Source organism: Marmota monax, unplaced genomic scaffold (assembly GCF_021218885.2).
Source record: "Marmota monax isolate L192 unplaced genomic scaffold, Marmota_monax_Labrador192_F-V1.1 WCK01_AAM20220418_F8-fsc00170, whole genome shotgun sequence".
Classification (NCBI taxonomy): domain Eukaryota; kingdom Metazoa; phylum Chordata; class Mammalia; order Rodentia; family Sciuridae; genus Marmota; species Marmota monax.
The window spans coordinates 2,405,117-2,420,257 of NW_026692395.1; the positions used below are offsets into that span (position 1 = coordinate 2,405,117).

Consider the following 15,141-nt stretch of genomic DNA (forward strand, 5'->3'; position numbering starts at 1 on the left):
GAAATTTTAACATTCCAGGTAGCTTAACTCTTGAAGAGGCTTACATGCTTTCTTTGGAGTCCCTGGTTAGGCAAAAGCCATCTCATATGATTGAATTACTGCCTTGTAATTGTAAAATAGTTCTTGATGTGATATGTCTGCAAAGACCTTTGACCCTTTTGTCTGTCTTCCATAAACTGAAGTAACTACACTGCTCCAAACTCCTTCCTGATATTTCTGTAAATCCTTTCTCATTGCAGATCAACTCCTATTATTACTCTCTTTGTACTATTGCTCTCATCTGTCCCTTTCCATTCACACTGCCTTTAGTTACTCATCAAATGGGCCTAGATCACAAAACCTCTGAATGTGATGGATGTACCTACCAGGTAAGGATATTGCACACTCTAACTGTAGTCATCTGATAGTTTAAAGGCTCACCTGTTGGAGCTGAGAAAAGAGGTGTTAAAAATGAAGTAAAATGTCTGTTTCCCATTCAATATAGGGAACAAGTCATACAATGGTGGAGGAATAGGTTCTTCAAATAGGATCATGGACTTCTTGGAGGAGCCAATACCAGGTGTAGGTACCTATGATGATTTCAACACAATTGATTGGGTGAGAGAGAAGTCTCGAGACCGGGATAGACACCGAGAGGTAAGACAAAGGATGGTACGTGAGTGTTAGGAAATACTGGGGGAAGTGTTAGAAAATACTTTTTATTTTTTTTCCTTTCTTCAGTCCTGGATGTGACTGAATTTGATATCTATTATCAATGTAGAGTTTAATTTTTAACTTATTTTGAAAGACATCTTGAATATTATTTTTATCCTAGATGCTTTACAAAATTGTATTTATTGATGATTTGTCTTCCTAAAATAAGGGATTAAAAATGGTCCTTACAGGCCTGGAATGGGTATAAGTGCCTTTGAAGAGGTGAAAACAATCTTTAAAGAGGGTGGCAAAATTAAAGTCAAAGATCTTCCTCCCCCTTCTCATCTCCCTTTTGCGGGTTTTTCCTTGAAGCAAGAATTTTAAAACTAAAATAAGTTAGTGGGCTCCTTTTAAAGGAATAAAAGAAAAAAATTCTCATAGCCCTGGTGTTTACTGAATCATAGGGGATGAATTCCTTATGATTATAGCTCTTGTACAACCATAAAACTCAAATAAATTCATGTATTCAACTCATACCACAAGACCAATCAGTTCAGATTAAGGGCCTTAATTTAATGCAATAGGTAATAGATGGTAATTAGGGTTATGGCAGAGGTTCTTTTGAATTTGGCAAGAGAATTTCCACACTTTTCTCTTTTCAAAGTATTGTGGAAAACTCTCAGAGCAGTCTGCCAAGGTCATTTGCCTTTAATTTGTTGCTGTGTATCATTTAATTTAGGGAATCCAAATTTCTAGTTTGCATAAGGGCCACAATGGAGAGCTCATTAAAAATAGTAGGTGTCAGGGCTGGGGCTATAGCTCAGTGGTAGAGTACTTGCCTCACAATTGTGAGACCCTGGATTCGATCCTCAGCACCACATAAAAATAAATGAAAAAATAAATAAACAAATAAGTAAAGGGATTGTGTCCATCTACAACTAAAAAACTTAAAAAAATAGTAAGTGTCCAACCTTAGCCCAACAATTGTCAGTAGGTGATCCCCTGGTAAGTCATTTCTTTAGGCCACAGTAGTAGTAGCATTTTTAATGCTTTTTTTTTTTTTTTTAGTTGTAGAGGGACATATTTGTTTATTTTTATGTGGTACTAAGGGTTAAACCCAGTGCTTCACACATGCTAGGCAAGTTCTCTACTACTGAACCACCACCGAAGCCCAGTAGTAGTATTTTTTCCTTTACTATTTCTACTTTGACTCAAATTAAAAATGTGATTGTTCAGCTGACCCCATTCTCTCCTGAATTCACAATTTCCTCCTTTCAGAGCCAAGCAAATCTCTTGAGCGGTCAGGTGGAAATCTTTCTGTCTTTCTTTCAATGCTGGGGATGAAACCCAGGGCCTGGTAAATGCTAGGCAAGTGCTCCACTACTAAGCCACACCCCCAGCCTTTGCCTTTCATTCTTAAGCCCTTTCCCAGCTCTTGATTGATTTTCTCAGGACCACCTGAACCCCTGGGAGTCAGGTTGTCCTGGATACAGGCTTTGAGAAATTCCTTCTTAATCCGTGGAATTGTGGTAATTCTACTGAGTTATCACAACTCAAAAGGGTGATCATATAAGGCATTATGTGTTTTTCCTAAGATTTCTGGAGTATACTCCATAATCTTTTTATCATATCAATTAATCAGGCAGACTTTAGAACTGAGAATCTTGCTGGCTTTCTGCTTTCAGAAATCTTGCTGAATTTCTGCTTTCAGAGTTCAGTTTGTCATCAGTTGCATATTCACATTATTCAAATTGTGAGAGTCACCTGTGATATGACAAGAGCATATTTCTCCTATTAATGGTTGCATCTGAGATAAATGATAACAATTAGGAATCCAAAACTGAAGTGCATTTATCACATGGTCTATGGGAACTTTTTTTCCCACTAGCATTAATGATTTGTTATCAGATAGGAAATAATGTCACAGGGAAAAAAATGTAACCTCATCTATTTTCAGCACTGATATTGGAAACAATGTCATAGATCAAAATGCATTTTTAAATTTCTTTTGAAATTTTCAGCTTATTGTGATGTTGTAGGTGAAGGTAGGACAGCTAAATCAACTACTTCCGGTCTAATAAATAATGGTACAGAAAAGGGACAAGTACCCATGACAAAACTGGCAGAATGTTGGTTTTAAAAATATGGATACTGAAAGGTTAAATTGACCAGGCTGGGAATAAAAGGTAAAACTTTCCTTATATTCTGATAGCCTTAGCTTGTGCCTTCAGGTTTCTAAAAAAATGAAAGAAACACATCTCTGGTATCACTAAGTATCTGTGATTAATAAAAAATTAGGGGTTCATGGGATTGGGTGTTAGAACTTGCCTAACCTGAAACATGGCTCTATGAAATAAACCACAGATTGTACTTTCATCATTCACATAAGTCTCTGTTTGTTTATATTTTCGAGACAAACTATTTTCTGGTTTCAAGTGACTGTCCTTGGGATAGCTGATGTCCAAGACAGAAAGAGATCCTTACAATAAGTAAAAGATTGACATTCTAAGAAATTACTGACTAAATTAGGGAAGCCCTAGATAAGGTACTTGTGAGCAACACAGTACTACAGATGAAGGTAGAGTACAGGAAACTTCAAAGTTCTTGGTGAAATCCGTTCAGTTAAAGATTGTATGAGAAGTAATTTTCCATGGGTCTCTATTCCCAGGTGATTATCATTGTATTTCCTTACTGAGCAATTTTGAGGTGAAGGAAGAGTATGTATAGCATATACCAATAGTTTTTTTTTTTTTCATTTTCTCTTAGATCACCAATAAAAGCAAAGAGTCAACATGGGCCTTAATTCACAGTGTGAGCGATGCATTTTCCGGCTGGTTGTTGATGCTCCTTATTGGACTTTTATCAGGTATGGTCAACTATGGTAGTTTTCAAAACAAATCTCTGAAAATTGTGTTGTGCCCCTCCCCTAATTTATGAACTGGCCTGTATGCTGTTTTTCTACCTGAAATGAATCTCCTACCTTAAACAAATGAAGAACTGCATTTAAACATCTTTTGTCTGTTATAACATACCATTTTCATTTTTGGGGGGTGGGTACCAGGGATTGAACTCAGGGGCACTCAACCAGCCCTATTGTGTATTTTGAGACAGGGTCTCACTGAGTTGCTTAGTGCCTCGCTAAATTGCTGAGGCTGGCTTTGAACTTGTGATCCTCCCATCTCAGCCTCCAAGCAGCTGACATTACAGGTGTGCACCACCGGGCCTGGCCCATTTTCACTTTAAGGCGATGTCCACCCTGCATTTTAGTACTTATCTTGAGGAAGAGCCCTTCTGTTAGAAATCATCAGGCATTTTTGTTGTTGTTGTTGTTTTTTGACACATATATACCAATTTTTATTTAAAAACACAGTTTTTAAAAAAGTATTCTGAATGGAGTTTAGGAGAGCAGATGCATACAAGAATTCCCTGAGACAGCTGTTTCTTGAACTTTTGTCTACTCTTTCATTTGGTGGTATATAAAGGCATGTGACGTGGTCCATTCTTTCAAGGAATTTCTCATTGCATTCTTTCATGGTGGCTGAGCAGTGAGATGGTACCACCTCTTTCTTTGTTTTATTTATTTATACCACCTTTTTCTATTAGCTCCATCAGCTTCCTTTACCACTCAAAATAATATAGGCTAAGTATCCCTTATCCAAAATACTTGCAGACAGAAGTATTTCAGATTTTTTTTTTGGTTTTGGAATATTTTCATACACATAATAAGATATTTGGAGGAAGAGACCCAAATCTAAACTTGAAATTTATTTATTTTATGTTTTGTTGTGCTGGGGATGGAACACATAGCCTTCCTTGTACTTGCTACTCTTGCACTCTAGCAAGGAACTACATTCCAAGTCTCCATTTATGTTTTATATATACCTTGCACACATAGCTGGAAGGTAATTTTATACAGTATTTTTAGACCATATGAATTTTGATTATGGTCCATCTTCAGAGGTCAGATGTGGAATTTTCCATTTTTGCTGATATGTTGGAGCTCAGAAAGTTCTGGATTGTGGAGCTTTCCAGATTAGGGATTCTTAAACTGTATACAGTCTAAGTAAAACTAGTATATATGCTATGCAAATATAGCTTTAAAGCAAGTTCTCAAATAGGCTTCTATTATGGGGGAAGCAGAGAGCCAAGGATGCCAGGCAGAGATGCCAAAAGGTATGTACTTATAACATTAAATGATGCCAGGTACAATGACACATACCTGTAATCCCAGGCACTTGGGAGGATGAGGCAGGAGGATCACAGTCCAAGGCCAGCCTCAGCAATTTACCAAGGCTCTAGGAAACTTAGGAAGATCCTGTCTCAGAATTAAAAAAAAAGTGATGGGGATGTGACTCAGAAGTAGAGAAACGTAGGCTCAATCCCAAGTACCAGAAAATAAATTGAAAATAAAAGATGGGGCCTAGGTGTATCTAGAATCTTAGACTGAAATAGAAATTATGTGTGTCCAGGCAAGGTGGGACATGTCTGTAATCACAGAGGCTCAGGAGACTGAGGCAGGAGGATCACAAGTTCAAAGCCAGCCTCAGCAACTTAGCAAGTCCCTAAGCAACTTAGAGGGACCTGTCTCAAAATTAAAAAAAAAAAAAAAAGGACTGGGGATATGGCTTTGTGGTTAAATGACCCTAAGTTCTATCCCTGGTACGGAAAAAAGAAAAAAAAAATAGAAGAAATTAGGTGGAAAAGCTAGAGGAGATGGTGTTAGAGGGTAGGTAACAGTCCAGGATCTAATTTCAGGTAGCTAGAGATTGAATTTCAGTCCCACTACATTTTTGGTGGCTTTGGATAAGTTTCTTGTTAACCCCTAGAAGCTTTAGTTTACTGACCTGTCAAATGGAGATAATAACAGTACCTACATTAAGAGTTTCTGTGAGGATTAAATAGGATATGGCACTTAACACACTGCCCAGTTGTTAATAATGCTGCTGTTACCAAGGGATAATGATTCATGAGCCACAAAGTAGAAAATGGCTACTTTAAATTTAAAAAAATGGCTTATATCCATAGCTAGATTTTTATCTAGGATAGGGGTTGGAAAACTTTTTCTATAAAGGGGCCAGCTAATAAATATTTTAGCACCTGTTCCACTCTGCTGATGTGACATGAAAGCAGCCATAGATCACAGGTGAACAAATGAGCTTGGCTGCCACCAGGACCTTTTTATTTACAAATAAAGGATTGGCCCTTGGGAAGTAGTTTGCAAACCCATGGTCTAGGATGTTAACTCTGCTCTTTCTGACTCATACAGGGTGAGAGAGCACGGTGAGTTTGGAATTGGGTGGTCTGTGATGCAAAATATTGCAGAGAGCTAAAGAGAAGGAAGATGACGGGAAAAGGATATACAGCCTAGAAGTTAGGAGCACATCAATGACCTTGAAAAATCATCTCAGATATATAAAAAGAGCCATATTTCAAGGCACAGAAGCTAGTGTAGAGGTTTAGGTAGTCATTGGGGAAAAAAGGAGGGGCAAAATCTTAAAATGATAACAAGGAGAAGGGATAGCATTTTATTCTTTGGCTCAGGGGAAACCTAATAAAATTTGTAACCAGCAAAGAAAGGGCTGATTGAGAGAAGGAGGAGGACAGGTAGAAATAAAAGGAAGGATAAGATGGTGGGTAATAGCGTTGGGTAAAATAAGACACACACACATGAAATAACCAGAGAGTAAGTCAAACTATATAACATCTTGTTAATTTTCTAAGTCCAGGCAGACTTACTATGACTCAATATGAGTTAGAAAGAAGTGAAGGCTGGAGGGTGGGGTGGCCAAAAGTTGGTGTCAAACAACGTGCTAGATTTGACTAGGGTATTCAAGGATGTAAATAGCCTGTGCTAACACTTTTAGCACCTACCAAAACACACACATGACATGGCCTCTTGCCTGGTGGAATGTAGGCGTCATATCCTCCACTTTTTAATGTATTTCTTGTCACTAGGTGGTCAGTGACTATTTTTCTTTCCCTCATACACAAGAGTATTTTGTTTTTAAGCACTGGAGAGCAACAATGGAAGCAGTGTGTCTGAGTGCAAGAACAGTCTGGGAATTCAGGGGCTGTGAATTTTATGATGTCTTTACTATTTCCCTAAAGCATGACTTTGGGTCATTTAATTTCTCTATGCCAGAGTTTCTTCATCTGGAAGACAGAAATGAAGAGAAGGCCAGAATCTAAAGCACTATAACTATCTTAACCCTATCAGTGGACTATCTATAATACATATGTCCCCAGTTCACTGTTCATTTTCTTATTTTTCTTTTAGAAGAATATTCCATGTATAATAGCATTTATTTCTCCTCACTAAGAAAAATTCAGAATGTTCATGTCCGAGGTTCAGAAGGCTTCAATGTATCTAATTTTCCATGCACATCATAGTTTGTGCTTTTATAAATGCAGTTCCCTTAGCCTACAATGCCTTCCTGCCATTGCTCTAGTTCCCTTGTCTGTGTAGTAAAATCCTGCTACGTAGGATCAGCCTTTCTTTCTATAAACTTTACCAGCTCTCCTCCCCATCTCCAATAACCACCATTAGAATATTTATCAGTATGGGCAAGTCATGTTTTCTCAACTGTGTGTGTGTGTGTGTGTGTGTGTGTAAGCATACATGTACATATATATCGAGAATGAAATAATCTTGAATAAACTTTACCGTCTAAATCAAAGCAGTGTCTTGGCCAGGTAGATTCAACTTAAAGACAAAACCAATAGCCCCTTACTCCCAACCAACTGTTCTTCTTCTCCCCGAGTCCCTCCTGTATACAGACACCAGTGTTTCATGGGGGAGATAATGAGTGAAAACCAAGCCAATGTATGTGCTCGTCAGTTATTTTGATTCCTTTTCCCTTGTTTTTGCTGACAAAACTTTGATTACTGAAGAACAGAGTATCAGAAATGGAATTTAACTTTGGTCTTCTCTCCCTCACAAACCAGGTTCCTTAGCTGGCCTGATAGACATCTCTGCTCATTGGATGACAGACTTAAAAGAAGGCATATGCACAGGAGGGTTCTGGTTTAACCATGAACACTGTTGCTGGAACTCTGAACATGTCACCTTTGAAGACAGAGACAAATGTCCAGAGTGGAATAGTTGGTCCCAACTTATCATCAACACAGATGAGGTAACATACAGTGATGATTTCGGAACCACTAGATTTTATTCTTACATTTATTTCATTTCTGATATTGTACTTGTGGCTATTGTGGAATCTCCCCCTGTATTTCTTTTTATAAAAAGGGGAACACATGCCAGCTGCCTTGTTCTGTGGTTTATGCACAATCCTATTTCCATCTCTTCTGACATGGGCAATCAGTTGTTGCTTATCTTTAAAATGTTGGTTTGTTTAAAATAAGCCCAGCAAGTCTTCTGAGTTGTTAGTATACAATGTAACTGAATATGTCTTTCCCTAATAATTTCAATGGGAATGTCAGAAGCACCCAACAGGTAAGCTATGATTTCTAATGAAGGAGGGAATGGGTTAAAAATGTGTTTAGGGCTAGGGGAGTGGTTCAGTGGCAGAGCATTTGCCTAGCATGTTCAAGGTCCTGGGTTTGATCCCAAGCACCACACAAAAATTTTCATTTAAAATCTGTTTATCATATGAACACCAAAAGTGATTGGTTCCCAAGTGTCGCATTAGAATACTAAAACATATGATATATTCCATGTCAAAATAACACAAACCCGGGCTGGGATTTGTAGCTCAGTGGTAAAGTGCTTGCCTAGCACATGTTAGGCACTGGGTTTGATCCTCAGCACTACATAAAAATAAATAAATAAAATAAAGTTACTATGTCCATCTACAACTAAAAATGTTTTTTTTAAATAACAGAAACCTAGGAATAAAATTGCTTATAGTCACATCTTGCAATCAAATCAACATTTTTATTGTCCTCTAGCATGTGTTTTTTGGTGCACAAGTGATTTTGCTTTTTGGTTCATTTCCTTTCTCTTACCACTTTGTTATGTTAGCTCTCTCCCACTGAAAATGAAAGCACATAAAACAAACTCTCAACTCCCAATTCCACTCTTTCACCAACTACATTGGGTACATTTTAGCTCCCTACTCCTCCACTCTGTTGGTAAAGTGGGGAAAGCAAGACTAGGACATATGCTTATACTCTGAAATTTTATTTTTGAAAACAGATCACATATAAATAGAGAGTTAAAGAAGTAGAGAGCAAAATAATGGTCACTGGAGGCTGGGAAGTGAGAGGGGATTGGGGAGAGAGAGGTTGGATAATGGGTACCAAAATCCAGTTAGATAGAAGGAATACTCTTTCTCCAGCACAGAAGGGTGATTATAGAAACTTCAAGATCTCTGTTTTAGCTCTGTTTCCAGGTACCACCTCCCTTTACCCTATGTACTGTCTTAGATTAGAAGGACCTGGGTAGAATAGTTTGAGAGGTCCTGGAATTCAGGGTGAGTGAAGGTGGATGGATGCATGTGTTTCCCTTGCTTTTGATGAGACACTTTTGAAAAAAGTAATTACAAATTTCTAGGAAGTGTTAAAACAGTTGTACAAGGAGATCCTCTATATGCTTCACTCAGCCTCCCTAAATAACACCTTGCATAATGATGACAAATAGTATAAGAAATTGACTTAGATACAAACCACAGACCTAATTTTACCAGTTTTACACTGACTGATTTGAGATAGAGTTCTTTGTGATTTTATCCCATGTGTAGTTTTGTATAACCACCAGCACAGTGAAAATGTAGGACAGTTCTATGACCACAAGGCTCCCTCATACTGTCTGTCCCCATATAGTTGTGTGTGTGTGTGTGTGTGTGTGTGTGTGTGTGTGTGTGTTTTCCAGTAGTTACTGTCAAACCAGACCTGGAGTTTGAGATTTGCTTGAGCAACAACTATCTCTGGCTTTCCTTTTTATGAATGAAATCCTAGCCTGGGGAAAGAGTCTTCTAGGTTTTAGGAAACCTTCTCCTGCCAAGAATTTGGCCTCATCTGTGCCTCTGGCCTGTTTGTTACTTTACCCTTCACTCCCTTTCCCTCTTTGTTTTGTACCTCTGGAGTCTCCTTGCTCCTAGGTTACATTTGAAAGGCAAGGAGATACCAATTGTCTGTGCCTTTGAGGAGCTAAAATCATGGAAAACCTGTATCAAGCTTATAGCATAGAAAAAAAAAACCTGAGCACTCTTTGTCTAGGTCAGTGAATTATATAAATAATGTTTTGTATTTTGAAAAGTCAAAAAGTCCATTGAGTTTTGTATTCCGTGTAATTTGAATGAATTTCAACTCCTAATATTTCTACCAACAAGCATAACCTCCTAGGGTCCAAAATTGTTTTTTTGTAAGGCATGACTATTTACCAGTCCATTAATTTTAATGAATCCTTATTTGTGGTCCAAACTAGATTTCTTTTGTAGCATACTTCATTATCAAAGGGAATAGTCTTAAAGGTATATTCTCTCCATTTTAAAAATAGTTAAAGGTGCTGGGGATATAGCTCAGTGGTAGAACACTTGACTAACGTACATGGCCCTGAGTTCAATGCTGAGTACATAAGAAATATTGCCATTTTATTCTTTGAAATATATGTCATCAAACTTTCTACTCACATACTTGTTGCTGCATCTCTAAAGATGTCATCATTATATATGGGATCTTAAATAAACTAGGTTGGTAAAATGATGGTTACTAGGGACAAAGAGTAGAAGGAGATGGGAAGTAGGCCAAAGGTATGAATTTGTAGTTAGGTGGGATGAATAAATCTAGAGATCGAATATAACATGTAAGGATTATAGTTAATATTGTTGCTGGGCTCAGTGGCACAAGCCTGTAATCCTAGCTACTCAAGAGGCTGAGGCAGGAGTATTGCAAGTTCAAAGCCAGCCTCAGCAATTTAGCAAGACCTTGTCTCAAAAAATTAAAAAAAAAAAAAGGTTTGAATGTAGGTTGGTGATAGAGCACCCCTGGGTTGAATCCCCCAATGCAATAATAATAATAATAATAATAATAATAAGAAGAAGAAGAAGAAGAAGAAGAACTGAAATTTTGCTAAGAGATTTTACATGCTATTACCACACATATGAAGAAAGGCTACAATGGAAGGTGATGATTATGTATGTCTGTTTGATTGTAATAATCATTCATTATGTAGATGTATATGAAAACATCAGGGCCATGAGTGTAGCTCAGTGGTAGAGCATGTACTTAGCATGTACAAGGCCCTGGGTTCAATCCCCATCACCTAAACAACAAAACAAAATGAAAAACATTATGTTGTACACTTTAAACATATGCAATAAACAAGAAAAATCACCAGGCACACTTGTGCATGCCTATAATCCCAGAGACTTAGGAGGCAAAGGCAGGAGGACCACAAGGTCAAGGACAGCCTCAGCAACTTAGAAATACCTTGTCACAAAAGAAATAGAAAAGGGCTGGGAAAGTAGCTCAGTAGTGGAGCAGTCCTGGGTTTGGTCCCCAGTACCACAAGAAAAAAGGAAGGGAAAAATGGGATGGAGGATGGAAGGAAAACCACCCAAGAATTTTAGTCACTATAATATCCTGTGAGATTTTGACACCAAGATAGGTAGCCAAAGGTGAATGTAATGAAATTTTAGAGCTGGACTTCACTTCAAACGTGTAGCCAGGGTTTGGCCATTTCATTAAAAGAACTGATAAAATGCTTGGTAAAATTGATACAGGATCATATATATTAGACTATAAAACCTATCAAAGCACTCACATAAACAGTGAATTTTGGTTCAGGGTTTTGAGTTTGATCTTCTTCCTGTCCATTTCTAAAATGTGTGAATTTCCTTTAGGTGTAACAAAGCATCTTAATTTTCAATACCAAGTGACCTGACCGTATCAGTTGTTGCCTTGTTGAACAATGTGGAAAGAAATATTTGAGCAAATTAATATAGGCCTTTTTCCTTCTGAACTCTTTCCTGTAAAACCATGACTCAGAAGAGCCCCATACCTCACTGAGGTAATCTCAGCTAAAATGAACTTCTCTCTCTTTTTTTCCCTGTTCTAGGGGGCCTTTGCCTACATAGTCAATTATTTCATGTATGTCCTCTGGGCTCTCCTATTTGCCTTCCTTGCTGTATCTCTTGTCAAGGTGTTTGCACCTTATGCCTGTGGCTCTGGAATTCCTGAGGTGAGTATGTTGAAATGGTTTATGAATGGTAACAATATTAATCTTTTTGGTTAAAAGCTTTTAGTGTGTGTTCCGGCCTGTACCATAATTTGGTAAATATTAAACAGAGTCAGATCCTGAGGCCTCTTTAAGTTCTCCCTGAAGCTTTCTCCTAGCCTAGGTGACCTGGAAATTAAAAGGGGTTGATTCTGAGCCTCCTGAGGATTCCTCTTAAACCAGGCTCCTAAACACCTTCCCCAGTCCTTACCCAAGAAGTTCCCAGGGTAAGCCCCAAGATTCTGACCAGAAAAAACAGTGGAATTATCAACTCTGGTAGAGCAAAAGAAATAAAACCATTTCCCTATAATTTTTCCCTACCTTTCTCCCACAATATAATTTAGGCTAAAGGGAATTCCTATTTCTAACTACTTTTGACATAGGTTGCTTTATGGTGACTAAAACCACTGAAATTTTGTCACCAGAATGACCTTGCCCCTGTCTGTTTCTTGACCAAGTAGTAGTCATTTCTTTGGCAGGAGATCAAGATTATATCTAATCTTTCAGGTTGGTTCCAGAACATTGACCTTGCTCTCTCAGAACATGCCCCTTAGGCCACCATTTTGTAAACTAAGGGAAACATCTATTCCTCCCCATCTGCCTTCTCAAATTTCTCCAGCTATCCATTCTCATATATAGTATGCACTTGTCCAGATGTCACATGGCTCCCATTCTCACCACCACCACCAAAATAAAAGGGGGAGGGGGGACATGAAAGCTTGAAGAATAGTTCCACCTTTCTTGAACTCCTGAGCTCCCTCCCAAACTGGGTTCCCTTTAAATCAAGCATTTATACCTCCCTTGTTCAAAAGATGTAGTTTCTATGATGAGGCCCAGATTTTTGCTTCTTAACCTTGTTTTACTTCCTTAGTCTATGTTCAATCTCTCTGTTTGTCCTGCAGATAAAAACTATCTTGAGTGGTTTCATTATTAGGGGCTATTTGGGTAAGTGGACCCTGGTTATCAAAACCATCACCTTGGTGCTGGCAGTGTCCTCTGGCTTGAGCCTGGGCAAAGAGGGCCCCCTAGTGCACGTGGCTTGCTGCTGTGGGAACATCCTTTGCCACTGCTTCAACAAATACAGGAAGAATGAAGCCAAACGCAGAGAGGTAATGAAAAATGGCCTTAATAGTTACTTTTTACATGAGCACTTAAGTGATACAGTCTTATGAATGCAAATCTGGGAATTCTTCCATAGTGAATGCAAACACCCTTTGACTCAGAAAGTTCACTTCTAGGAATTTATCCTACAGGCATCCTAGCATGTGTGTTCACACAGGTTTTTGGGGATAGTCAGTACACTGTTTATCAAAATAGTGAAAATCCGAAGCAACCAAAGTGTCCATCAAGAAGGGACTAATCCAATAAACAATATCCTGCCTGTATAATAGAATATTATGCAACCCTTAAAAAGAATGAGGTAGTCCTACATATGATATTCTGGTGATAGAATAATATTAAATTTTAAAAGTCAGTTTGTGACTGATATGCATATTGTAATTCAGGTAACATTTCAAAAATGTTTATATCTATGAACTTACTATGTCTGGAAAATGGGTTTACCCCAAGTTGTTAAAAATGTCTACTTCTGGTGAGTTGGCCAGTGATCTGGTAGGGAAAGAGAAGTAATGACTTTAACTTTTTATTATATATAATCCTATGCAAGCATATGTTGCTTCTTTACAAAAGGAGTTACAAATTTTTTAACAGATTTTTAAAGAAGATTTGGGGGGGGGGGTACTGGGGATTGAACTCAGGGGCACTCAACCACTGAGGCACATCCCCAGCCCTATTTTGTATTTTATTTAGAGAGTCTCACTGAGTTGCTAAGTACCTCGCCATTGCTGAGGCTGGCTCTGAACTCACGATCCTTCTACCTCAGCCTCCCAAGCTGCTGGGATTATAGGCATGTGCTGTTGCACCTGTCTGAAGAAGATTTCTATTCCTTTTTCCCTCCTTGGTATTGTGGATTGAACCCAGGTATCCTCTCATCCTCAGACATTTTTATTTTTTATTTTGAAATAGCTTCATGCTAAGTTGAGGGTCTTACTGAGTTGCTGAGGCTGGCCTCAAACTTGAGATCCTCCTTCCTCAGCCTCTATGCACCACTGCACCTGGCAGAACTTGTTTATTTCCTATGCAAGAGTAAATATAAATGCATTGTGCAATTCAGGTGTCAACATTTTTATCTTTATTTCTATCTAAGGGCACACTTGACTTGGTTTCTCTCTGGATTAGACCTCACTCTGCCTCCTGCCTCAGCTCTGCTAAACACCTACCCCCACTGGGCTAAATTAGCATCGCTGTAGTTGTTCTCAAATTTATTCAGTTCTTAATGTATGCTCTTTTGAAGAGGAACATTTTTAAAATGTTCCAAGCCATTGGTTCCTTTTTCATCCTGCTATAATTAAGGACCTAAGGAAATAATGGTTCTAGCTTATTTTCCTTGAATTACAAAGCAAGCACATGTAATGGATCAAAGATCAAGGTGATTTCATTAAGAAAGATGCTTCACAAATCTGGAATCTAGCGATTTCTTCTGAAAACAAAAGAAAACAAATAGGTTTTCAAAAACAAAACAAAAAAGGTTAACTGCAAGACCTAGAAGGAAACTGAAAGGCACTGAGGTTTCAAATACAGAATAAATTTTGATAGTTCAAGGGAGAAAGTTCCTGATACACATAGAAAGGAGAGGAAAAATAGCAGAAGTGACATGGGCTTATGTAGTAGACTGTTTATGTATGTGTTATGTGGTAGAGGGACACAAAGTCCATGTTAAAATGGAGAGGTTGTTAAACAGAGATAATATACAATGGAAGCAACAGAGTTGAAGGGAAAAAAACATTTTAACAGGCAAGAATAAAGTGTGGATTGTTGCTGGTTTTCCATTGATGGAGATGAGTTTGAAACTATAGATTGCTGGTTACTTTCCATCCAGAAAATTGTCATTTTTGCTCAAATACTCCCCTATATTATGAAAGGGAAGTTTGATTTGCCTGTTTCTCTGTACAGATGCCATATATTTCTCTGAGTAGATTCGTGGATACTTGGATCTCAAATTTACTTCCTACTGCTCATTTAGACTATCCAGTTATCTTTTCCTATTGTTCTTACCATCGGTGGTACCCTTTTGTGGCCAGTGGCCTTGTCCAAGTGGGTAGATGGCTGAGATTAAAACTGATTTGAGAAGGATGGGCATAGATTGATTTTACCTTGCAGTAGATAATTAAAGCAGCAGCCAACTCAATCCTTCTTCTCCACCCTAATTCATCCTAAACACAGTGAAATCCTCTGTCTCAAGTTGCATGTTGGCTGTCTGAAATGAAAAG

The 15,141-nt window shown here is 38.2% G+C and overlaps 1 protein-coding gene across 5 annotated transcripts in view; it reads left to right on the plus strand.

Annotated features, from left to right (window-relative positions):
- The window catches only part of Clcn5 (chloride voltage-gated channel 5), a 160,887-nt gene that overhangs the window by 131,794 nt on the left and 13,952 nt on the right, over nt 1-15,141 (plus strand). For all 5 annotated transcript variants that reach the window (XM_058578705.1, XM_046442553.2, XM_058578704.1 and 2 more), the window contains 5 exons: nt 485-636; nt 3,400-3,499; nt 7,579-7,766; nt 11,654-11,776; nt 12,715-12,921. In XM_058578705.1, the coding sequence (XP_058434688.1) occupies nt 485-636; nt 3,400-3,499; nt 7,579-7,766; nt 11,654-11,776; nt 12,715-12,921 (770 nt within the window). The remainder of the gene's footprint in view (nt 1-484; nt 637-3,399; nt 3,500-7,578; nt 7,767-11,653; nt 11,777-12,714; nt 12,922-15,141) is intronic.